The 24689-nt window shown below is 49.9% G+C and overlaps 8 protein-coding genes across 8 annotated transcripts; 5 read left to right on the forward strand and 3 right to left on the reverse strand.

The window, feature by feature from the left end:
• Nucleotides 1-2534: 2534 nt before the first annotated feature.
• Nucleotides 2535-4082, forward strand: GIQ15_05767 (serine proteinase; the record flags this gene model as incomplete). Its single annotated transcript, XM_033553184.1, has 3 exons — nt 2535-2843; nt 2899-3550; nt 3607-4082. 3 exons carry the CDS (start codon nt 2535-2537, stop codon nt 4080-4082), a joined length of 1437 nt encoding a protein of 478 aa, XP_033404328.1.
• Nucleotides 4083-7351: 3269 nt separating this feature from the next.
• Nucleotides 7352-9235, reverse strand: GIQ15_05768 (uncharacterized protein; the record flags this gene model as incomplete). The annotated part of the gene is made up of 2 exons (XM_033553185.1): nt 7352-8716; nt 8786-9235. The coding sequence occupies 2 exons, from the start codon at nt 9233-9235 to the stop codon at nt 7352-7354; spliced, it is 1815 nt and encodes a 604-aa protein (XP_033404329.1).
• A 727-nt stretch (nt 9236-9962) lies between these two features.
• On the forward strand, nt 9963-10927 carry GIQ15_05769 (uncharacterized protein; the record flags this gene model as incomplete). Its single annotated transcript, XM_033553186.1, has 2 exons — nt 9963-9982; nt 10033-10927. 2 exons carry the CDS (start codon nt 9963-9965, stop codon nt 10925-10927), a joined length of 915 nt encoding a protein of 304 aa, XP_033404330.1.
• Nucleotides 10928-11485: 558 nt separating this feature from the next.
• On the forward strand, nt 11486-17343 carry GIQ15_05770 (uncharacterized protein; the record flags this gene model as incomplete). Its single annotated transcript, XM_033553187.1, has 5 exons — nt 11486-12190; nt 12627-12835; nt 12912-12984; nt 13054-13495; nt 13553-17343. 5 exons carry the CDS (start codon nt 11486-11488, stop codon nt 17341-17343), a joined length of 5220 nt encoding a protein of 1739 aa, XP_033404331.1.
• A 1082-nt stretch (nt 17344-18425) lies between these two features.
• GIQ15_05771 (uncharacterized protein) lies at nt 18426-19754 on the forward strand (the record flags this gene model as incomplete). The annotated part of the gene is made up of 1 exon (XM_033553188.1): nt 18426-19754. One exon carries the CDS (start codon nt 18426-18428, stop codon nt 19752-19754), a length of 1329 nt encoding a protein of 442 aa, XP_033404332.1.
• Nucleotides 19755-20065: 311 nt separating this feature from the next.
• GIQ15_05772 (uncharacterized protein) lies at nt 20066-21286 on the forward strand (the record flags this gene model as incomplete). The annotated part of the gene is made up of 3 exons (XM_033553189.1): nt 20066-20626; nt 20689-20947; nt 20997-21286. 3 exons carry the CDS (start codon nt 20066-20068, stop codon nt 21284-21286), a joined length of 1110 nt encoding a protein of 369 aa, XP_033404333.1.
• Nucleotides 21287-21524: 238 nt separating this feature from the next.
• GIQ15_05773 (DNA/RNA non-specific nuclease) lies at nt 21525-22718 on the reverse strand (the record flags this gene model as incomplete). Its single annotated transcript, XM_033553190.1, has 1 exon — nt 21525-22718. One exon carries the CDS (start codon nt 22716-22718, stop codon nt 21525-21527), a length of 1194 nt encoding a protein of 397 aa, XP_033404334.1.
• A 248-nt stretch (nt 22719-22966) lies between these two features.
• Nucleotides 22967-24593, reverse strand: GIQ15_05774 (uncharacterized protein; the record flags this gene model as incomplete). Its single annotated transcript, XM_033553191.1, has 2 exons — nt 22967-23836; nt 23904-24593. 2 exons carry the CDS (start codon nt 24591-24593, stop codon nt 22967-22969), a joined length of 1560 nt encoding a protein of 519 aa, XP_033404335.1.
• Nucleotides 24594-24689: the final 96 nt, after the last annotated feature.

Genomic DNA, 24689 nt, shown 5'->3' on the forward strand with positions numbered 1-24689 from the left:
ATACAGAGGAGTTATGATAAGAGTAAAGAATCCCTCTTCGGCAAGAACTTCTCCAGGACAGAAAACAGGACCTGAGGTATAGCGATATGCGTTTATGCTAATTAACCCCAGATATCGCTTCGTTGGCGAGCTGTGAACAATTTCGCGTATAGACACGGGACGGAGGGCAAAAATTTGGGTTTCCATTCCATATGCCTGGATTCGCTTCTACGGAGCGCCAAACAAGACCTTTCTCCGGATCTCTGTCTTGGAGGCAAGAGTGTGGAGTATTCCGAAAGCCAAGCTATGTTTGTACAGAAATATATGGTCAGCCCGGTGACCTATGACATTCCAATTGCCGGTGAAATGCATTGTAAAAGTTGCATATCTACAAGGGGGCATCCACGGAAGATTTTTGTCCAGGCCAGGTACAGAGGCAAAGAAGTCGGTGAATTAGAGGCAGGGAACCAACGCGCTTGTGAAAGGCGTCATTTGCTGGGCAGGGTTCTTCGTTTTCTGAGCCACGGGCTATTTCCTCGTGCTCTCGATGGGGTGTTGGATCGCAAAAATTGCAGGAGAAGGTTGGCTCCATGCCAATTTCTAATGGAGAATTTTCCTTAGGTCGTCTTAATCATCTTGCTAAGGACCTTGACTTTAGGTGTTTCAGGGTAAATCCCCCTCAAAGGCTTGGCTTAGCGGAGCTCCGGGCCACCAATTTGCAAGGCAGACCATAACAAGCAGTATGTTCTCGTTGTCATCCCACGGCTTCCGGGTTGAGCTAACGTAGAACGGAGCTGCAATAACAAACGCACTATAACGTCAGGTTATAGCTTTTGATCGCCGGATCATGCCTTGGGTGGCTATCCTTATACGTCTGACTCAGCCGTCTTCCGCTAGCTTAAAGTCGCTTTAGCGCAGGGCGAAATGGATACTTGTGGCTAGTGTTTTGCCGCTGGAAGCTCGCCAACGTTTGTCGTGCTACTGGCTATTTTCGACGTTCCACCCTGACTTGGACGCAATGCACGGGGCCCGGGAGTCCTGCCCATTTCCAGCTCTCCCGTACCATCAAATGGCTCCAGGGTCTTTTGGTGTCTATGCACGAAGTCCTCCTGCAGTCCTTTCTCGCGATTCAATACACACGAATTGCATGTGTAGACTTGGCATTGCACCATCGCATCTGCATGCATCGCAGTGGCTAGTTAATGCTGGGACGATTTGCTTGTTTTCCTGAAACCCAGCCATGATCCATCCTCTGTTTTCGAGGAGGCAGTTTATGCAGGACATCCACCTCACGCGCCCTGTCTGACCACCCACCCCACTTCCTGGTACCTTTCTAGAACCTAGCACCGGAAAGATTCTTGGACGCCGTCGTGTTCCTGGACGTTGCTGGCATGCATCCCCTCCCACGGCTTCCTGGCCGTTTATCTTTGATCAGCCCGTGGCGCATAGGGCTAGTAAACCCCCTTGCAAGATAATCACCGGAGCTAAAATCCATCAATTATATCGCGCTGTTTTGCGGGTGGCCATCCTGGCCAGAGCTTCCCCTTGCAGGTGCAAGGATCAAGCAGGGTGCATTCCCTACCAACCAACGAAATTATGTCTTGCGGAATATCCAGGATTGATATCACCCCTTGGCCAAATATGGAGCTGGACGGAGTTGCGTTTCAAGCTTCGGTGCCGCCCTGAAGGTGCATTTGTGCATGCGGACAACGCCTCAACGGGAGAAGACTACAGTAGAATTCAAGTCCTTCATCTTGAAAGGCTCTGTGTCAAATCGACTGTAATTTGGTGCTTAATATTGTACGGAGTATTCCGGACCTAGGAGGTTTCAATTAAAAGCCACAACTCACGATTGTCAGTCAAAATCGGTGTTGGTGGTCGGTTATGATTCCGGTACCCCTAGATTCATGCTGAAAATATACCCATGGCAGCGCTTCTGAAGGTAAACGGCCTTCCCGGTTTACTGCTATCCGTCTATATCTGCAAGCCGATATAGAAAGTATTGGCGTGCAACATCGCCTCGGTGGCCTGCCCTTTAGGCTGGGACCTGTGAGCTCCATCTTCATTCATTACTTTCCCTTAACGTGCTTAACGCTTCGGAGTCCTCTTGGCGGCGTTTATCACCCTGCACTCCGTACTCATGAACCCTGAGGTGCTCCTCCACTTGCTCTCTATCCTGGCCACACCCGATCCACATAACCTTCACGAGCATGACTTTCCTCGCGAAGGTCGCTCTCGCCATGCTGTCTATTATGGATGTGGATTCCTACCCATATTACAGGGATTATTTTCCGAATAGGTCTGAACGCGAAGGTTTTATTTGCTCAGACAGGCTTGGGACCCGCCCTTATGGCCGGTGGCATGGCATCACTTCGGCTCTCTAAAAGACTGGACAGAGGGGAGGGAAATATCTATATAAACAGCCAAACCTCCTCCTCATCGACCTGATTGACAACCAAGGTTCCAACTATCTACACTCTTTACACCAGCTTCCTGGTCCACATTCTTTTTTACCTTTCTTTCTTACTTACATTCTTTCACTTTTCACTTTCACCATGGGTGTCTTCAGATTCATTTCCATCTCCCTCGCGGCTGTGTCCGCCGCCAATGCTGCGCAAATTCTCTCCATGTCCCATGCGCAGACCGTCCCCAACTCCTACATCGTTGTGATGAAGGATGACACCTCTGATGATGACTTCGTTCACCATCAGAGCTGGCTCCAGTCCACTCACACCCACAACGTTACCCGCCGTGCTACCGTCCAGAACGCTGGTATGAGACACAAGTACACCTTTAACAAGATGAAGGGATACAGTGGTGTCTTCGACGAGGACACCATCAACGACATTGCCAAGGACCCCAAGGTATGTTGCGGGAAGGGTGAACTACTTGGTCACGGAAGCTGACTTCAAATTCCAGGTCATGTTCGTCGAGAAGGACAGCATCGTCTCCGTCCACGGCCAGCCAGTCGAGCAAAAGAACGTCGAATCTTGGGGTCTTGCCCGTATCTCCCACGGACAGCCCGGAGCCAACAGCTACGTTTACGATAGCTCCGCTGGTGAGGGTATGACTGTTTACAGCGTCGACACTGGTGTCGACGTCAACCACGAAGATTTCGAGGGCCGCGCCATCTGGGGTTCCAACCAGGTTAACGATGGTGACAACCGTGATGGAAGTGGCCACGGCACCCACACCTCTGGTACCATGGTCGGCAAGAAGTTCGGTATTGCTAAGAAGGCTAAGCTCGTCGCCGTCAAGGTTTTGGGCAACGACGGAAGCGGCCCTACCAGTGGTATCGTTGCTGGTATCAACTGGAGTGTTGAGCACGCCCGCAAGAACGGCGGTCTCGACAAGGCTGTCATGAACATGTCTCTCGGTGGAAGCTCTAGCTCTGCCCTCAACCGTGCTGCCGCACAGGCTGTCCAGGATGGTATGTTCCTTGCTGTCGCTGCCGGAAACGACAACACCGATGCCAACGGTAGCTCCCCTGCCTCTGAGCCAACCGTCTGCACCGTCGGTTCCTCCGCCGAGGATGACTCCCGCTCCTCTTTCTCCAACTGGGGACCTGATAGTGAGTGCCTTCTCGACTCTATATACGTACCATTACTTAATACTAACCCGACCTAGTTGATATCTTCGCCCCCGGCTCCAACATTATCTCCGCCAAGCCAGGTGGTGGTTCTCAGTCTATGTCCGGAACTTCCATGGCTGCTCCCCACGTCGCTGGTCTCGCTGCTTACATCATGGCTCTTGAGGGTATCTCCGGTGGTGCCGTCTGCGACCGTCTAAAGGAACTCGGCAAGGCTGTCGTTTCCGACCCCGGCCCAGGCACCCAGACCAACACTCTCATCTTCAACAACGCTGGCAAGCCCGGTCCTGGCGGGGATGGCAAGAAGACCCCATCTCCCAAGCAGCCAACCCCAAAGAAGCCCACCCCACAGCAGCCTGCCCCAGAGGAGCCATCTGCTCCTATTCCTCAGCCACCATCTCCTCAACACCCACACACCCCATACCCCGGTGACGACTTCGACTTCGATGGATTCTGGAAGAAGTACTTCGGCGGTGACCACTGGCGCAAGACCTTCAGCAACTTCTGGAACTAGAAGTTTGCCCCCAAAATCTTGATGTTCAGCATACTTTGAAGCAGCGCTTCGTGAACTTTCGCTATTCGTTTCTTTACTCAATAACTTAATTGTAACTATTACCCTGTATTTAGTTAGACCTTCAATATATATGTGTGCAAAATAATCTTGTTTGATACAACGCGTGGTTGTGCATCCGATGATCATCTTTCGATTGTAATATTATATAACGTTGCACAGCAGCCGATCCATCGACACATGGCTGTGCTGCCAGTGATTATCGTGTTTCGATCAATTCCCTCGCCATGCATTATGGGTGAGGGAAACCCCTGCGGGATCTAGCTAGATCGCACTTATCATCTTCCCATCTCCTTACAGTCGTGCTCTATGACAGCAGCCTGTTACTTGTACCTGTGTTTGATCGTCGTGCTTATCACTGTGGTTAGTAAATCTCTAGTATCGATGCTCGATCGATCGATGTTACTTGTAACGTGATATTCAAACGATGTTTGTGTCAACGGCGTCCCCTGTTTTAGAAAATTTTAAAGGCCGTTCACCCGCCTCAAAAGCAGATGGACCTCCCACTTTTGGTCCATTGTCCGGACAATCAATCCCTCTCTCCTCGTCAGCCTGGACCTGGTCACCACAGGTATCGTTTGGAAGGCCGGTCTGCCTCTTCCCTGCCCATCGTCGCCACCGTGGATAAATCAAGACGCTTATCCCACCAAATACAATGAATAATCCACAGATAGCACCGCCGATGACGTCGTAATAGTCTCCAGCTACTTGGACACCGTCCCAAAACCTTCTGTGCGGCTTAAGGACGTTCAATAGGAGGGTTAATAGCTGGATTATTCCAATCACAATGGCGACGACGACGGTTAGACAAGTGAGAACTATCGAATAGTATAGGAAGGCAACCGGGTCTCGTGGGTTGCGGGATATGGGCTCTTCAGCTGGGGAAGATCGTGATTGAGGGGCACGCTCTAGGAAAGGTGTACGGGAGGTTGATGTCGATGGTGATTGTGGCAACTGCGAGCCCAGGAAGTGTGTTGCTGGTTGAACATATAGAGAGAGCATGAGAGCACCATCGATGGTGTCAACGAGGCACATACCGGCTGTTGAACGATTCTTGTTAGCACCTAGGCGGACTAACGTGCATGGAGCAGTATAAAACTTACATGTGAACAAAATAGGGAGTATCATGATTAACCAGATGCTCGTCCCTTTCGAAGCCTGTATGGAAGATATTCCCAGAAGTGCAACCTCTGAAGACGTGTCAAATCCTAGTCCGAATAACACACCAAGCGGATACATCTTCCACGGTCTAAGTTTCGTTAATAAGTGCCCTATATCAAGTTGATCTCCTATGAAAGAAGGAACCTACCGGTCGATTATTTTGAACATCCCTTTAAGAATAGAGAACAAAATTCCTCCTCCCTGGATCTTCCACATCTCCTCGCCTCCATCTTTATCATTTAGGACTTTCCTCATCTGCTGAATAAGTTTATATAGGATATATCCGTTCATGATTCCCAGGAGAATAAGGAATGCAGAGCTAACGGAACTCCCAATAATACCCCCTATTGAGCCATACTTGTCGAACTTATCCGATACGGCTGCTGCAGTAGCTGCCACCACGATTGACGTGACAATGACGATACTAGGGATGTTAGTTGAAATCCTCTGGTAGGCGATAAATTTAGGGACGCATACGTTGAGTGGCCCAGCGAGAAAAAAGTCCCTACTGTCACTGCTTTCTGGCCTGTGGCGAGGAGACGCCGTGTCATCAGATCGATTGCCTAAGGGAACTGTTAACATATGAATAGACAAAAACGTATTATAAGCGGTGTGTTGCTTACGGATATATGATCTGCGTCAAGAGCATGTCTAAGGCCGAGAGTATATGAAAGAGCAGCGGTCGATGCAAGGAATCTGTGTATACCGGACTTATCAGTTCTATTTACTAATATATTCCAGAAATGTATCAATAGAATTCTTACGGATGATATGCCTAGTCATCAGTTAGCACTTCTCATTAATACACTTACTGAATCAATCAAGCATAACTCACCAGAACAATCCCAACCGCAATCCAAACCAATATATTGACTAACGTAACAAACAATATAATGGCTAGGGCTGGTAGCGGAATCTTTCTCAGCCCCGGTATGCGGCGGTGCGACCTTTCGGCCTTCTCTATGATGGACCATCTGGCAGCTTTCACTTCCCCCTGAGCGGTCAATGATTGTTCTTCAACCAAGACAATGCTCGGCGTAGTCGTTGATGCAGTATTCGCCATTTGATATCGATCTGAAACCCGTACTATCCCGAATGTGCTGTTCTATGCCCTAGCCCATCTGCGTGAGTGTTGCGTTTTATACCGTGAAATAGTGCCCCTCCCCAAGGAATAGCCGGATCGGAAGAAGAGTCAGGTGTATATCTTAGTTCTTCCTTTCTTATTCCTTTTTATCGGAAGTAGGGAATTTCGGGATAGCTACGAGCGGGCAGTGTGCATGTATGTGTATATCGTGTATGCATTGCAAAACGCAGTTCCTCACATGAGGCGCAACTCGAGAGATAAAACAACAGAAACCAGCTCGGCAATCACTGGCCGACCACTGCCATGATTGACTACCAGTGTGGAGAATGATGCAGGGCAGGGGAATATGAAGACAGAAAAAAGAGGGGCAAAAAACGAGTTTCCCCGAAGTTCCGCACATCAGAAGATTCAATGCCTGGTTCGTTGGCGGACTGGGATGGAAATAACCCCATTGGCAGGGAGAAAAGGCTCTTCCTCTTCGTCCCTTGGATATTATATAGAAGAGAGAAGCTGTAATGACAATGTTTGTAGCGATGTGATGATAAAAGTGAGATATAAGCGAGTGGAGTAGAAAAGCTTGGGTTCACTCCTTATCTGATCTACTTTGACCTACTTTGACATTACGGAGTATATCAGACAGAGAAGAGAAGAAGAGTTGATCAGATATAGACAATCATAAAGGAGCATGTTTTCTACTGGGATATATACCTGTTACCCACCAGCCAATTCATCCCCTCATCCCTCATTTAATGCGTCCAGTCTGTACTCGGAAGTGCCTAACCCAACGCCAGAGTATAAGATAAAACATGAAGAAAACAGCAGGAGATAGAAGGTGGGAAGACGCCTTTTTATCAAGGGAGAAGGGGTAGGAGATAACCAACATATATGGGCAGATGGTAAAAGTTTATACATCAATAGAACAATCATATATAGAGAGAAGGGAATTCAAAGTATAGGTAGAATGAAGTTACTCGGAACCATCGTCGTGCTCGCCAGACCTCTTGTCGAGTGTAAAATCCGCCTGAAGATCCATATCGGGCCCCTGTGCGCGGAACAGGTTCGACCCATCCTCGTCGTCCTCATCCAGAGCCTCCCCGTCCTGCATTCCATCTACATCATCTTTGAGGATATGCGGACTCATCAAAAACCTCCCCATGGTAAGCGTAGCCTGGAAAATCTCCTTGCCAGTCGGCACGATATGTTCTTTCGGCAGTAAGAACCCATAGCTACCTCGATCCCGCAGCTTGATCTGGTATGAGTACCGTACGTCGAGATCATGATAGAACCAGTCCAGCGCGCTTCCTGCCGTACTCTCAAGAGTATATGAAGCGACTGGCTCGTCGTTATCTTTATCTTTAGCGCCAGACGCAGCCACGATGCCTCTGCATGCAGCCTTGACGTCATAATTTTCTCGCGACGATCGGCGAATCGCTTTTGCTAGGCCTGCACCTAGCTCTTCTAGATTTTCTAGATTGGCGGGTAAATGCGCGCATGAGTGGGCGTACGGATACAGGATCTGCTGCGAGTAAGAATGTAGATCTACAAACGCAACAAAGTGGGCGTTATTCTCGGATACTTCGGAGCGAGCCCAGGCGGCGATCTGGCTTGCCTCGATCGCCTCGAAGGCCTCGTCGCCTGCATAGCTTTCTGAACAAGGGTTGCTACGCGTCGAGTTGCCGTCCCATTCGAACCCCCAGGAGCGATCGAGGTCGATTCCGGGACAGAAGGAGAGGGAGGTCTGCTGACGGTTTTTGCGCCATAGACGGTCCGTGGAGAAGGTATATGCGTATCCGTCGGGATTGATGGTTGGGATGAAGACGTAGTCGAACTGTTCAAGCAGTTTGGTGATGGATCGGGACTTGCCGTAGCCAGTTATGAACGAGTAGGCGATATATGAGACTGTGGAGACACTGATCCATTCACGGGCGTGGGCACCGCCAGAAATAACGATTGTTCTACGCCTGGGAGGTTGTTGGGCGTTGTTTGTCGGGTGTACGCCGACACGGAGAGCAGGGATATCGCGACCTTCGGCGGTCGTGCCCACGCTGATCAAGGTGGCATGGGATGAAAACATGGACACGAGCAGGCGCATCCAGGGAATCAGCACGGAAAGCGGTTGGTAGTCCTGGAAGAAGACATTCTTCGTCCCTTGGGAGTTCGATTTTGAGGTGCTGGCGGACGGAGTGAAGCGACGGGCTCCTGCTCCCTGTTGTGATGGTGATGACGGGTTGGTGTTTGGATATGATTCGTATATCGTCTGCGCGAGGTCGCGAATCAACGGAGTGTGAGATGTCCGTAGAGAGGCAGGGAGCAGCCCGAGAAGAGATGGAACCTGTAGCCGTCAGCATCAACCTATTTTTATATCAAACATAGCAGTGAAAGAAATAAAAAAAGGACATACCACATCCCTAGACAGGCGGATGTCCACCCATTCATCATGCGTGCCCCAAACATCAAGAAACAAGATATTCGACGCCTCAATCAACGCCTTCACCTCATCCTGTGTCTTTATCGTAAATCTAAGCACCACGTCCTCGCCGTATCTCGCCTGCAGCGTCGCCGGCGCCTTCGAGGTAGCCTGAGACTGCTTCCGTGTATCTATCTCACAGTCCTTGCCACGTCGCGGGGCGCCCCAAACAGACTCGACGAGCGAATCCCGCAGTCTCGTCCAGGCAGAGGGCGCCCTCAACGAGCCCTTCTGGACATCTAGTATCGGATCTGTGTTGGCAGTGGCACTGCGGCTGGTTGCGTGGAATGTATATGCCTGGTCATCGTGCTGGGGGATAGCCGAGACCAGCGGGAGAGAGGATGCTAGCGATAGGAGCAGGCCGATACGCATGGAGAGGTGCATCTTGCCATCGACAATCCGGTCAGTCGGTCAATTGATGGCGTCTATCGTGTGTCAAACGGTTATTTCATCGTGGGATGTGGGAGAGCTGGCCGAGTCGACCATTATGAAGTCATGGATGGGAGAGAACTGGGCAAAGATACGAAGATGTGGCCGGCGCCACACATCAGCCACAGTCATCTTATACCTTCATCGTTTAGACAGTTCTTTGCTTCATGACTGCTATGTACGTTACTACGATAGTACGTTTCTTAAGAACAGCATATATACTACAGGATCATCATGGCCACCTCCAAGGATACTAAATATATGCTCCTCGCAGGAGATATGTTTTACAAGCCATCAAAGACCAGAGAATACCAAGATATACCGACGGAGACGTCCACCAAAGGCGTTAACAATATCCTTTACAACTTCTAGCATCAAGTCTTATTTATCTTTAACCATATCTATATTCGTCTTTTCTCATTAATTTGCTAACATACTCAGAATGAAAGGGGATGAAATTCAACCGCCTGTTATGAGATTCCTTTATGCAATGTTCCGCAAGCACTGTAAATACTGATACATCTTTCTATAAAGAGTCTCGCTTTTCTTCCTTCATCCCATCCTTTCTTTTCTCTTCTCTTCTTTGCCGACCATACCCAAGTGTTCCTACACGTCGACAGTATTTTAACTCTTCCTTCGCTACACCACTCTGAGGAGGCATCTGTTGCCGTTTCTCATCGTCATGGATAAGCCATTTGGCAAGTAAGTTTACTCTCCTCATTCTGGAAAACTGCTCTCTAATTCTAAAGTAGGCTTATCCGTTCCAACTTATTTACCTTTCACATTGGACCCGAAAAGGTTCCTTTTGTGGTTAATTCAGAGGCCATAGCGAAGCAATCACCCGCCTTGAATGCGCTCATAAATAGAAATATGATTGAGGCTCACTCCAAAATCGTTGATTGGCCAGATGTTGACGAAGATACATTTGTTCGGTTCTGCGAGTTCTGCTACCGGGACGACTATTCTCCTCCCAGCTGTGCATGGGATATCAGCACTGATGAGAAAGAAGAGCCGCCACAGGAAGCGAGGGCTACATCCAACGAAGAAGCGCCTTTATCTATTTATAAATATTTTGACGAGCCGGATGCAGAACTATCTCCCAGCCCATTTCCGAGGAAGGGAAAAAATGGAAAGAAGGCCCCATCCGAGCCCCAAGACCTCCTTAGTGATAGCGATTATTCTCCTCCGGAGCACTTGACGCACTCTACTCAACAGTTTAAACCCTTCTCCAACGTCTGCGAAGACCAAGACTTCACTCCCGTTCTCCTCGGACACGCCCAACTGTATGTGATAGCCGACAAATACTGCATCCAGCCCCTCAAGGACCTCGTGCTATACAAGCTCTATACGACTTTGAAAGGGTTTACCATCTTTCCCAGGCGGGTTGGAGATATCATCGCGCTGATCAGATTTACGTATGATGACGGCAACACATGCGGGCAGATGAAAGAGACCGACCCTTTGAGAAAGCTGGTAACGCGGTATGTGGTAACTAAGATGGAAATTCTTGCTATGGAGGCAGCCTTTCTGGAACTCTTGCAAGATGGGGGCGACTTCGTTACTGCTTTCTGGAAGGTCGTATGGGAAAGGCGAACTGAACTGCTAAAAGTGCAGGAGACATCAGCGTTTTCTAGTTGTTGGGATTAGTAGAAAATGTTGAAATAGGACATGCAACTCTAGATACGAGAGAACAACAATAGAAGACGTATTCAACACGCCAGTCTCTTGCGATACTAATATCACCATCATTTTAGTAGAAGGAGAGGGAGTTGTGCAGTTGTTAGAAAGTCCAGATATCAATCTCGATGCTGGCCTCGCTTTCCTTCTCTCCTTGATATCCCCCTTCCCCCTTTCCTCTCCCACATTCTCTCTTCCCTCGTTTCTTTTCTCTATCTTGATAAACAATTTCTCTATCTTGATAAACAATCCAGTCTAGAAGATCGTCTCAAGTCCCTGGCATCTTAACCATAGATCAAGAGTTCCTCTGCCACAGCTCATCATCACTTCACGCCATCATGGATGGTCACTTTGCCCAGTAAGCCATTCTAGCAGCTCATTCTAGCAACTTGAATGCTAATAAAAAGTAGAGTGATCAACTCCAACATGTTTACTTTCCTTGTTGGCTCCAAACAAACCTCCTTTACAGTGTATTCTGAGGCTATAGCAAGCCAGTCTTCCCCTCTGCATGCTCTCATCAACAGCAATATGGCAGAAACACACTCCAGAACTGTCTCGTGGCCAGACGTCGATGAAGATACGTTTGTCCGGTTCTGTGAATTCTGCTACAAGGACAATTACTCCAACCCTTCCTGGCAGGTAGACTCCAGCGTGACTCCTCTCGTGGAAGTACAGGAGAGTGTCGAGGTAGCAGATCTGATAACTAGGATGGAGGAGGATCTTTATCGAGGCTGGGGACGCCGCGAGCCGTATCATCCAAAGCGGGCGGTTGGACGCAACGATATCAAGAACTTCTGGGGACCTTTCCCGACCTGCTCTACATCCTCCATCAGACACGCCGTCACCTCCAACACCTCAGCTGGACAAGACTTCACTCCTGTCTTCCTTGCCCATGCCAAGTTGTATGTTTTGGCAGATAGATACAGAGTCGACAACCTCAGACTCCTGGTTTTAGGGAAGCTCCACGGAACTCTGCAAGAGTTTCTTCCTTACAAAGAACGGATCGGGGATATAGTCGAGCTGGTCAAGTTCGCGTACTCTGATGAGAATACTCTTGGGAATGGCGCCGGCAACACTGACGACCTGAGAAAGCTCGTGGCTCGCTATGTCGCATTCCAGGTGGACAGTATGCGTTCGAGTGAAGAGTTTATGGAACTCCTGCAGAAGAATTGCGATCTCATCCACGATTTCCTGGCGGAGATCGGAACACAAACGCTTGAGCTGGCCGAGAGGGTAGCAAGATGGGACCCGAAGATGTTTTGACTACCGTCTTGACGATATGGCAGAGGATGATCCTACATCCATACGAAGCGCTAGAAACACGATACATGGAATGTGCATCTAGAACTCCCACGACAAGGAGAAACTGCATAAAGGAGACGCACACCAAGAATATCCCTAGCCAATGGCTCTCACCAGCCGTATACGCAGCCTATAAAGAACCCTGTATAATGTATGCATCGGCCCTCAGTAATCATACTATTAATAGGCAGCGTCCAACCCGCCCTCACGGTAGTATCTCTTAAGTAAGAGGCCTATGTACCCTGTATCTCCCCGTGTATCTTCCTGCGTATCTTCCTGTGTATCTTCCCTGTGTATCTGCTTGGTCGTTGTTGTATGTTGTAAGTTATGTTGTGGTAGTGTTGTAAGTACCAGTACTTCGTCATAGTCAGGGGTCAAGGCGACAACAAAGTACCGGTACCTCGTTGACCGGGATATGGTCAACTTCTCCTCCTCCGACCTCAGCTTCAACTTCCACCGTCTTCCCTGTCCGACTCGCTCGTCCTCCAGCCCTCGACATCAGGACATCCAGACAGACATCCAGACACCCAGCTGCTCAACGGTGCCGGCTGTCAGCTCGCTTGCTCCCCTTGCGCGGTAAATAGCCTTCCAAGGCTGACGCACTAGCCTCATCTCACGTCTCTTCGTCGTCGCTCTTCACCACGCTTCACAGCCAGCGACCTCCTTTAAACCGCCCCGTCCGCGTCCGCTTGATACTTATCACATCTACTCTATCACGCTGCACAGTACGACCTTGTCTCCCACTGGCCAGACAGGCATCTCTCTCCGTCCCGACCATGACATGACATGACCAGCGGGCGATGTGGAGGAAATCCAACACCACCACCACGACCACCACCGCAACCACGACGGCGACGGCGACCACCATCACGATGCCGTGGAATCTTCGGAGCTCGTCCAAGGACTCTGCAAGGAAGCACATCTCCCCCGCGCACTCGGAGGTGGAGTTGCCGCCTCGCCGGAGCGAGCACTCGATTCGATCGCGCCCTCGCTCCCCGCTGCCCCGGCTATCAGAGACCCAGGGAGTGGCTGGGGACCGCTCCTCGTTCGCGCACGATGTCAATGGCAGCAGGCTCGATGTTGTCCGGGAGAACGACGCCAGGGATCCGGCCGTGACTCGTTTGGCGACCAAGAGGAACCGGTTCAGTCTGATGAAATTCCGCCATGCCTCCGATCCGCAATTGTCGTCGAGCTACCAGAACTCGGAACCCCCGCCGGTGCCCAAGCTGCTTCCTCGTATGTCGTTCCAATTCATTGCTTTATGCCGGCATAGAGACGTGCTGACCGTTCTAGCTCCTACAATCATCACCACTTCGCCAACGAACAACAATCTGGACCTGCCGGGAAAGGGTCAGGGTCAGAGTCAGGACCACGGCCACGGCCAGGACCAATCACGGTTTTCTCAATCGTCGCATAACTTGGTCTCCGAAGGGGACGTGGTATCTCGCAGCTCGAGTCCGGGGCTTACGGGCAGGCCCAGGAAGGATAGGAGTACAAATCCGACGCCACCAGCTACATCGAATGCAAAATCTTCCCATATCTGCTTCGAAGAGACCGGAAGACTCTCAACCACTTCTCTCCGCAGCGGACATCGGAACCACGCACACGCGGACTCGCAGTCGGCTCTATCTAATGCTCGGCTATCTGAATCTTCTCGCTCTGACGCCAGTTCCGGTGATCGGTCGGTGTATCAGTCCCAGTCCTCGAAGAAGGAATCTACTTCTGCTGCCTCCTCGATATTCCGGTTCCCTCGTCTGAAAAAGAGCCGAGCGTCCCTCTTCCCGGTGCCTGTTAAAATACCGCCTCCAGATGGTCAGTCCTTCCACCGCCAGACTCAATCGAGCAAATCTGCAGACCTACATAGCGACTCTACTCCTCTCCCGTCACCTTCCCAGTCGTCGTCCGGTCGCCCTCCGTCAACTGCTGGCTCCCCTAGACCTCCGCTTTTCCGCAAAGACTCAGGGACATCAGGACGCTCCAAGACATCCATCTCTCCGGCCGCCACAGACCGTGCAAAACGCCGTGCTAGGTCGTCAACCCTGGGCTCATTGCATAACATCCATGATGATACAGATACCTGTCTAACCCCCGACATCACGCCGCCAGCAGTCAATGCTCCTAGGAAATCCTTTAGCGACCTCTTCAGCATCCACACCCGTCTAAAACAGAATCTGAACGACCTGCCTACCACTCCTCCGTCAGGAACCCCGACTACCACTCCAGGGACCGGCACAGGACACATGACGCCTACAACTTCCAAATCCAACTCCTTCTCCCTCGCCCGCGAACTCTCGTCCTACCCAGCACGCTCTTCCACTGATACCTCTGCAACCTACCTCTCTCGCCTCGAATCCAGTGTCCACCGTGGCGCAATTGCAACCATTCTCTCCCAATCTAGCGAGGAATTCTACTCTGTTGCTCTGCGCAAATACATGCGGGGGTTCTCCTTCTTTGGGGACCCATTGGACATGGCTATCCGCAAACTGCTCATGGAAGCTGAATTGCCCCGAGAGACTCAACAGATAGATCGCATGATCCAATCGTTCGCCAATCGTTACCACGAATGTAATCCAGGAATCTTCGCATCTACCGAGCAAGCATATTTCATTTCCTTCTCGCTACTGATCCTGCACACGGACGTGTTCAACAAGAACAATAAACGCAAGATGCAGCGTGCAGACTATGTGAAGAATACTCGCGGTGAAGGCGTAGCGGATGAGATCCTCGAATGCTTCTACGATAACATCTGCTACACCCCCTTTATCCACGTCGAGGACGAACTCAATCTCAACTCACGCCTCAGCTCCCCCAAGGCACGAAGCAACCTCATGACAAAGATGGCTAGCACCGACCACCTGATGAAATCATCCAAGGACCCAATAGATCCGTATGCACTCATCCTCGAGGGGAAAGTCGCTTCCCTCCGACCAAATCTCAAGAATGTCATGGAACTAGAAGACGTCTACTCCTCCACCCCGACAACAATCACCCATCTACCGGCTTGTCCTTCCATAGCACAGCTGAACCACACCTTCGACAACCCATGCATACTACAGATTGTCTCTGCCCGTTCCCGCCCAGATGCATTTATGACTGAATCGTCAATCGCTAACCCAGCAGAATCCCAACCCGGTCTAGTCGATATCCGTGTCGTCAAGGTTGGTCTCCTCTGGCGCAAAGATGCGAAAAAGAAAAAGGCGCTATCTCCCTGGCAGGAATGGGGTGCTGTCCTTACTGGTTCCCAGCTGTACCTGTTCCGTGACGTGCAATGGGTTAAATCCCTTATTGCACAGTATGACGCAAAACACAAAAAAGACAGCCATCCTCCAGCGGTGACATTCACCCCTCCAATTGCGGACTTCAAGCCAGACACAATCATGTCTACTGCAGACGCCGTGGCGCTGCTCGACTCAAACTACAAGAAACACAAACATGCCTTCTTGCTCGTACGTCATGGTGGATTTGAAGAGGTGTTCCTCGCAAATTCCGATGCTGAGATGGCTGACTGGATGAACCTGGTAAATCATGCGGCTACATACCGTACCAGCGGCATTCGGATGAGAGGCTCGGAGAAAGAAAAACTTGTCAAAGCAGACCCGCAGCATACACATGAAGCGCATGCCGCGCGCCGCACGCAGGTGGCAGCACGCATCAAAGAGGCGAATGAGAAATTATTCGTTTCACAGCGTCAGGTCGATATGCTGCTCCGTAATGCGAGACACCTTCAACATCTTACACCCATTCATCCACGCACTAGGGGGCAGGTTATTCTTTCAGCAGGCCGCATGGCTGCCAAAATTAAATGGGCTCGACTTGAGCTAGAACGATTAAAGTGTCATCGTGGAATATTGGCTAGGGATCTAGCGGAGGAAGAGGGACGGGTTGGCAGTAGCGGTTGGAAGAAAGAGGTTGGACTTGCCCTTGGGCAAATGATGGATGGTGCGAGCGATATTGGAGATGTCACCACGCTTTTGGGCGAGAAAGAGGCCGAGAAGGCATCAATATCAACTTCTCAACCATCGAATTGGAACGGCATCGTCGCGTCGGACGCTATGTCTATCGCCAAAGAAAGTAATCGCCAATCAATCTCTTCGACAATTGCGTCGAAACAGACCAACCTTTCTACTCCCAATCCCAACCCCGCAACAACACCCATCACGGACACAGATAGCACATCGAACGCCGCCACTCCAACTCCCAGCATCACAGACGATGATGAAGAACAGCGATTCCTTCGTGAAACAGGTATTCTCGGTCTTGATACCGCCTCCCTCTCAAGCCCGCCCAACTCTCCAGGCAAGAAAGAACCCATCACACCCATCTCAACCAACGCCCCTGCAAATCCAAGTGGTACACATCCTTCTTCCCCACCGTCCTCAGAACGTTCAAAGGTCCGCCGTAGTTTCCAACGCACCCTTCGTGAAGCTCATCATAACGTCCCCCTCCACCGCACAAGCCGCAAGGGCCGTGATCGCGATTCCTCGACCCATTCCTCCATCCACTCCACAGCTACCGGTGGTAGCGGCGGCAATAATAATAACAACCCTTGCGCCCCGTCTACTCCCACGGCGACATCGGATGAACCGGGGACTCTCGCGCGCAAATCTCCAAGCTTCACGGTCCACGGCAAGAAGGCATCAGTCATCACCTTCGGTTCCGAATGGCAGAGCCTTTCACCAGAGCAGAGACTAAAGCAGCGTAAGCCGCAATCTCATCAGCAGTTACAGCCCTCTCAATCGCAGTCTCAGGGACAAGGACAATCCGATTCCATCTCGATTTCTGGCGTGGATGACGGAACGGACTCGGTTTTTTCGGCTTCTATCGTTTCGACTCTGGGAGGTGATAGCCCGGACCAAGTGGGCGCGCAACCTGCAAGGTCAGGTAGTGTTGCGGCTAGAAATGAGGCTCCAGACGCGGCGAACTTGGCTTCTAACGCCGCAAATGCCGCTCAGACTACAGACTTAGCGGTCACATCTCGCTGTTCGCCTACCATAGGTGACATTGGAAATTCTCCTGTCCCTGGTTCCGGTAATAACACTGAACATCAGGTTTCTCACGATGATGCAAAACTTGTGGTTGCATGAATACAGCCTACCCTCCACCTTTCCGGCCCTTACTTCGATTCTCATCCAGACTTCAATTTCGACTACCAACTTTCCTTTTTCTTGTATTTTCTTCTTCTTTTCTCTTTCTAGAAAGAAACGTATGATGGATGGATGGCATAACGTAACGAAATACCCGACTTTTTTCATCTTTGTGGAATAAATAAAACGTTTCTTTCTTACCTTACTTACCCACGCTGCGCGCTATGTTGAAACATTTACCCTCTTTCCTACCTTGCTCCCTCCTTTGGACGGGGCGATGTACCACACGGCTTCCCGGTTTTCATCTTCTTTTCCTGTTTTTTATTTAATTTGCGTTATTGTCTTACTGTCGAGTGTCTACGTACACCCTATATGCTGGACATGTGTATGTATGATGCTTCACGTTCTCTCTCTTACCCTTTTCTTTTTCTAATTGTTTTCTCTATGGTAAAGGATGGATGGCTGGTGGGATATGTTCTGATTGTTTACCTACTTATACACTGCTCTGTTTTTCTTTCCTGTTTTTTTTTCCTGCCTGGTTATGTATAGAAATGGTACTAGCATTCATTTTGCATCTCTGTAAGTTTATAAAGAAAAGCATATATCTTTCTTACAAGTGATTATATATATGGCTTCCACACGGGGTTTGTTGCCATTTGCCTACTAACAAATGTAGCTTGCGCAGGGTGTTTTTGAGCATGGTGGCCTTCCCTAGCAAAACCCTAGCTCTAAAACAAACGTTTTATGAGTGTTGATATTCCCGTGGCAGCGCTGTTTAAAGGAAATGAAATAGATGGATATAGTTCCAGTTACTGGCATCCTTCCTATTCAGGTTACTTATCAAAACAATCGTAATACCCCTGAAGTATGCAAAATAATGGGGGAAGGGGCTCTGACAGATGGAACTTCATATATGACAGTACACAACGACTCTCACCCATTTCTCTGGTAATCCTTTTAACGCCACCCAGATCGAAGCCGAACGCATCCGTCCAAGGTCCGAGACGACCGAAAAGGACCATGAGTCTTTCATCTATCCAAATACCTATGCCCGAATTCATATAACCCGTACTCGAAGAACCATGCAAAACCCACGCGACTGCGGCGTCCCGGCCGCTGTCATGGATTATGATCCTCCCGGGAATGTCACAGTGAAATACGTCGGTCAGCTCGGAGTCGGCCTGGTTGCCACCACCAATATAGAGCGTGGTGATCCCATTTTGTTCGAGCGAGTTATAGCAGTACTGGAAAGAGACGAGAGTATCAGTGCGACAATATATAACATCGCAATCCTAGCCCAGCTTGAAAATATGGGGCCTTGGTTCAAGAACTATTTTTATAAGCTGCAAAAGCGCCATGGCGATGGGACGCCAGACAGCCTGGGTGCGAAGTTCGACCTAGCGTGCATCCCATGCCCGGCCTCAGTTACGGCTGGGGGAAAGATGATAAGAGTAGCGGGCAGTTGGTGTTCGAGAACCAACCATTCGTGCACGCCGAATGCGCATCAAATGTTGTCGAGAGGATTGGACGACAAGGCCAAGGAGGCATATTACGTCGCAGTGCGCGCAACTAAAGTCATACGCAAGGGCGAAGAAGTGACTGTCGCTTATGACTACGTCAATATGCAACCGGCAGCTAGAAGGCAGTACATGCTCGCACGATTCGGATTTGTTTGCCGTTGCCATGTATGCGACCGCCCTACTGAAACTATAGAGAAATGCTTCTCGGCGCTCCACGAAGATATTGCAGCCATTCAGACGCGATATTTTTCCAGTATAGATCCGGTGAAATTCTTCCAGTGCATTGAACGTATATACCTTCTACACGTCGGCCTGGATTTCCTTGACATCCGGGGCGCGCAAATCCTGGAGCAGGCCGCTCGGTTTTCCGCTTACCATTCAGACAAGGGCCGCGCCGTTGGTTTCCTTACCTTAGCCTCACCCCTATATCTCTTTGCTGAGGGAGTACAAGGGCCTAACGCGGTCAGGGCTACCAGCTGGAAAGATGACCCGTCTCTAATACCAGGGTACGGGACAACGACAAAGGGGCTATCCAAGGAATCGGATTTCCGCAAGATAGGCCCATTGGACGCAGTAGGCCTCGCTATTGCTTGCATGCAGGGCATCCAAGAGGGCCAGTACCTCAGCCTGAGTTATATGGCAGACCGCCGCGTAGGGGCCCATTACGGGGGTGTCAACTCGGGTATGAGGGGTGATGCTGACGAAGAGGACGCAGAAAATCGGGCTAAGAACTTGAAAGAACTGATCAAGACTTTGGAGGAGGAAAAGAAGCACCATGATCTAGAGAGACTTGAAGGATCTCAGCTCATAGCAAATGGCAACTCTTCAAGCACTGCGAATAAGAAAAAGAACGGGGGAAAGAACAAGAAAAAGAAGAAAAAGAAAAGGTAATCGGTTATTAGCCTTGCGGAAAACCTGGAAAAGGGGATATTGAAGTTGAAGTTGAATTGAAGGCGATGTTGAATTGAAGTTGAAGCTGAGGTTGAAGTTGAAGTTTTGTATACAAATCAGCTTAGTCAGCATCCTTATCGATTTGGAGCTTCAACTTTTGGAGCTTCCTTCTTGCATCCAACAGATAGAACTAGTACTATCATCTACTGAATTATATCATTATTCACGTCAGTTTCGGGTTATATTTCCGTATAGAACTCATACCGCTAGCATACTTGATATAGATACCCAATTGGTTACCGACGGCCACCATGGCCCATTCAAAACGCAACACCTCACTCCCGCATTTCACGTCCTACGAAAGATCCCTTCTTCGCTCTACCTGGGGCTCCCAGAGTACCCGCTTATCTCGCGAATCCTTCCTGCCATTTTCCTCATGCCGTCTCTGCCTTCTACCGGCCCGAGAACCAGTGGTCGCCTGTGCAACGAACGGCGATCTGTTCTGTCGCGAGTGCGCAGTCAATGACCTTCTTGCACAGCGGAAGGAAATTAAGCGTCTAGAAAAGGAGCGGGAGATAGCGAAACAGGAAAGAGATGAAGATAATGAGCGATTGGCAGCTGAGGCGAGAGACAGAGAGTTGAAAGAGTTTGAGATGGTTAGCATGGGGCTCGAAGAGAAGATGAAGAGAAAACGAGAGCTAGAAGGTGGCACGGGTGGGAGTGATAAGACAAAGAAGAACGGAGACGATACCGCGGAGAGTAGAGAGGCAAAGAAGAGGCGGAAAGAAGGATTCGAGCTGGACGAGGAAGGGATGCGGAAGATAGCGATGGAGGAACGAGAGAAAATGATGAAGAAGATCGAGAAAGAGAAGGTATGATTGATTTCAAGCTTTCTCTTGATCTAATTCTGCATATATAACTGACTGGTTACTAGGCGGAATCATCGAAATCCCAACTCCCCTCCTTCTGGGTGCCATCATTAACACCAACAGTGGCAGAGAATGGAGAAGACGCCAAGTTGGCAAAGCTCAGCCCACTGTGTCCAGCGTCAACTCCACAGGATAAGCATGGGTACTCCCTGAAAACACTCGTTACCGTTCATTTCACAGAAGAGAAAGACGAAAAAACAGGAGACATGGTTCGCATATGTCCGAGCTGTAAGAAAGCTCTTAGCAACGGACTCAAGGCAATGCGTATGTATTCCTGCCAGCCATTAGGTACACGACTAATTTTTGCTTCTAGTAACTAAACCATGTGGACATGTTCTCTGTAAACGATGCGTGGAGCAATTCATGACTGCAGACAAAGGCCCAGACCCGCATTCTACCGATCCATCTGAGTCGGAACGGTTGGGGAAAATATTCTGCTATGTATGCGAGACCGATTTGACGGAAAAGAAGGTGAGCAAGGAAGGGAAGAAGGATAAAGAGAAAATTCGGCCAGGCCTGGTCGAGATATCGTCCGAGGGAACTGGGTTTGCCGGCGGCGGGAAGAATATGGCTTCCAAGTCAGGGACAGCTTTCCAATGCTAATTGAAGTAGGGATAAGATATATACAGCTGGCACTTAACGGTTTACGGTAGTGCCTTTCGTGCTCTATCCATAATTGAAGCAACACGGCACATCTGAAAGCTGGCCGTGCTATCGAATTTTCCCTTACAATGTAAATAAAGCGTGCAAGTGGAACCGAAAGGTTAATTCTAGTGATATATTACAGGAAATAGTACAAAAAGGGGGCATAAATGACGCTATAGATATTTCATGCGGCGTTTCATGACGAGGGCAAGTTCTTCCTGTTACTTGCCTTCTTAAACTCGCGAACGGTGATGTCGCACTTTATTTCCTGACATAGCACACCACGTCTGTAGGCGGGTAGTTTGCTAGCGAATTCAAGACCACTCGCACGTTCGATAGCTTCCAATGGCACCTCAAAATCCTGCAACCGTTTATCGTTTGGAATCCTGGCGTTGGGAAGCACGAAGGCTCCAAGGCTGACCTTTCCTTCCTCTCCATACCCATCCTCGGCGAAGATTACCTTGTAGAAATGCGTGGGCACGGCGACATTGGGAGGGTTTCCGATCACTTCATAGCTAACCCTCCACTTCCCATCTGCCGGATCACGTTTGGGCAGATACAGCGGTCCAGTCACGATGCGAACAGACGGGTATTTCTGCGTCAGTCTGCGGCAGAAGTCTTCAAAATGCGCCCAGTAATCGCGGTTAAATCCCTCTCCGACCTGCGGACACATGTTTGCCAATGAGAAAGTCGAGTCCATTGCTTCCTGGCTCCATTTGGCATCTGCAGCAGGTACTTGATGTCCTCTGTCGTAGCCAGAGCGGTAGTAGTCGCTTAATCGTGCACGATACGCAGCTGGGATAGTTGGTTCTTCGTAAAACTGGCTGTGGGAGCGGTCTCCGCCCTTCTCAGCTACGGATTCGCGGGTTATATGCTCAGCTACCCATGCTGGATTGCGAGTTCGACGATCATAGCCGGAGGTCAGAGGCGGGCTGGTAACGTTATCTGAGACCGGACCAGGGAAGCCATATTGAAAAAGGCCTGTTGGGTCAACAGGTGCGGCTGAGCGAGATGGAAGCGCTGGCGGTGGTGCTCTAGCTGCTGCGGTGACGAGGGATGGTGCTGGAGGAGCTGCGGGAACTCGAGTAGCTGTTGGAGGCGGGAGAGACTGGTGACGAGACGAGCTGGAGGAATATATCAGAGCAGTGACGCCGGCGCCTGTAGCTATACCGGCGGCTGCGATGGCAGCGAACGTAGCTTTCGACATGGTCAACGGGATATCGAGAAGCTGTAGATGGAAGAACCGCAGCAGCAGAGAGCGTGGGATGTAATAGAGAGCGAATGTCAGCCTCCTCCTCGGCTTCCTCTTGGTCTCGTCGTCGTCGTCTTCGTGATCTGATCTGGTGATAAGTAGAAAAGTGATATTTATCCGGACCGACCATTTCTCCATCCAACCAGGGGAAAAGGGGCAAACGACAAATATTGTCCATATATCAACGACCACGGGAACGTTATGGATACAAATAGGAGTATTTACGCCCAAAATAGAAACGGTATATATTGAATAATCAAACATTTCGCGATATACAAAAGGGCTATATAGAGAATTTCGAGAATTATGATATGCATATACAGTACGGAACAAAGGAGGAAGAAATGAAGATAAGAAACATCGTCCCGTTCTCTCCATAAATGCCGTCAATATTTGGAAATCAGTTTCTCAATGCTGTATGGCGGTGCAAGGATCCCAAAAACATTACTCCAGTTGAACCAGCGACTGTATCTCCGGACACAGCGGCCGTTGATAAAGACGTGGCCCAGGAGTTCACACGTCAGTCCCTGCTTCGTCAGAATATGATAAATAAATTTCTCTGCGTCGTCCTCGGTGTGAACCACCCGATGAAGTACGGGGTGTTCTTTCATCAGCTGTGAGGCTATCCACATAGACGCTACTCGACCGAAAATACCTGCTCCGAGAACAAGGCAGAGGGTTGTCAGTGCAACGGAGATCGTGATCAAGGTTGACGACGCAAATGTTGCGGTTCCGGCCGCAAAAACCCCGACAGAGATGGCCTTGGAAATTACCCGTAAAGCCGCATGGCCGTGGCTAGTCCCAGAGACGGATATGATGACCATAAATGCCTGTCGTGGTACGGCAAAGGGCTGAGACGGATCCATCGTGACGTATCCAACTGTGTTAAACCCGTGCCGGCCCAGGTTGTCGAGCAGCCGGGACTGACGAGTAATAAGGGGAGGTCTCTGGAACAGTTTAGGGTCTTCCATTGTAGCTGCTGTAGATGATGTATCGTGACTATCCTGGTGCGTAACCGACCACAAGGGCCGCATTGCTTGCTTCGCCTTGGCCACAACTTCACTTCCCTCCCCTTGGGTATCAGCCGTTGTTTTTTCAAGCGGAAACAGGGCAGGCGCATCATCACTAATACGGATCGAACCCGGTGCCTTGGATACCCGTATCGTCCATTGTCGGGTAAAAGGTATGCCAGCGAAATTTGCAAAAAGAGAGGAGAGGGCAACGACCATGTACCAGCCTAACATCCAGCCGGAAAACTAAAATCGAGGTAAGCTGCCTGTATCAAGTTAGATGTTCAGTTTATTGCAAGGTTGATTGGCTTACCGAGCACCACCAGGAGACTATTCCCCCTATCCCCGTAAACCAACAAGCAAATATGATGATGCCGATCCAGAAGAGCTGACAGAACATGCCAAAGGCAGTCAAGAGCCGTTTACTATTGCCTAACGGGTCATGCGCGCGGGCCTCAACCATGTCTGCAAACGTTGTGGCATTTGTCTCGTTCATGGGTATAGGTTTGACTGGCTCGTGTAGATCACCATTGCTTGTAGTTGCGATCCAGCCACCGTATGTGAAACCATCCTGCTCATAATCTGAAGAGAGATCTGGGACGATGTTCCCACCTAGAGATAGCATCATGGCAAAAACACCAGCAAGGGGCATGATCTTATAGAGTATCCATAGCTCCTTCGCTGGTGCGCCAATGAGTGCTCCAGCCGTCGGTAATAGACTCAAGGCACCTGCAGATCCGGCAGTCCCCGCCTGGTAGATGGGTCCGACGTTCGAAAGAGCCATCGACAGCTTGGTGAAGCATTGTACTCGGTTTCCTAGTCGGATATTATTCCCTTGAGACCTCCACTCCTCGAAGTTGAACAGACTGGTGATCGAGAAGACGTCCGCAGCGACTTTTGGGTCTGTTCCGTTCGCATCGTTACTAATTTGAGGATCGTTGAGTGGCTCCACTGATGCTATTCCGAACAGTGCAAATGGTAGGATGGGATATATTACCCGCATCAGTCGTGACGTGGTACTCCGATAAACGATATAGCACGCCGACCGAAAGGGATGTGCGGGATCCATTTGCATTTCATGAATCAAGGCCCAGTAAGG

The sequence above is a fragment of the Arthroderma uncinatum genome, assembly GCF_011692745.1.
Source record: "Arthroderma uncinatum strain CBS 119779 chromosome Unknown scaffold4, whole genome shotgun sequence".
Taxonomy (NCBI): Eukaryota; Fungi; Ascomycota; class Eurotiomycetes; order Onygenales; family Arthrodermataceae; genus Arthroderma; species Arthroderma uncinatum.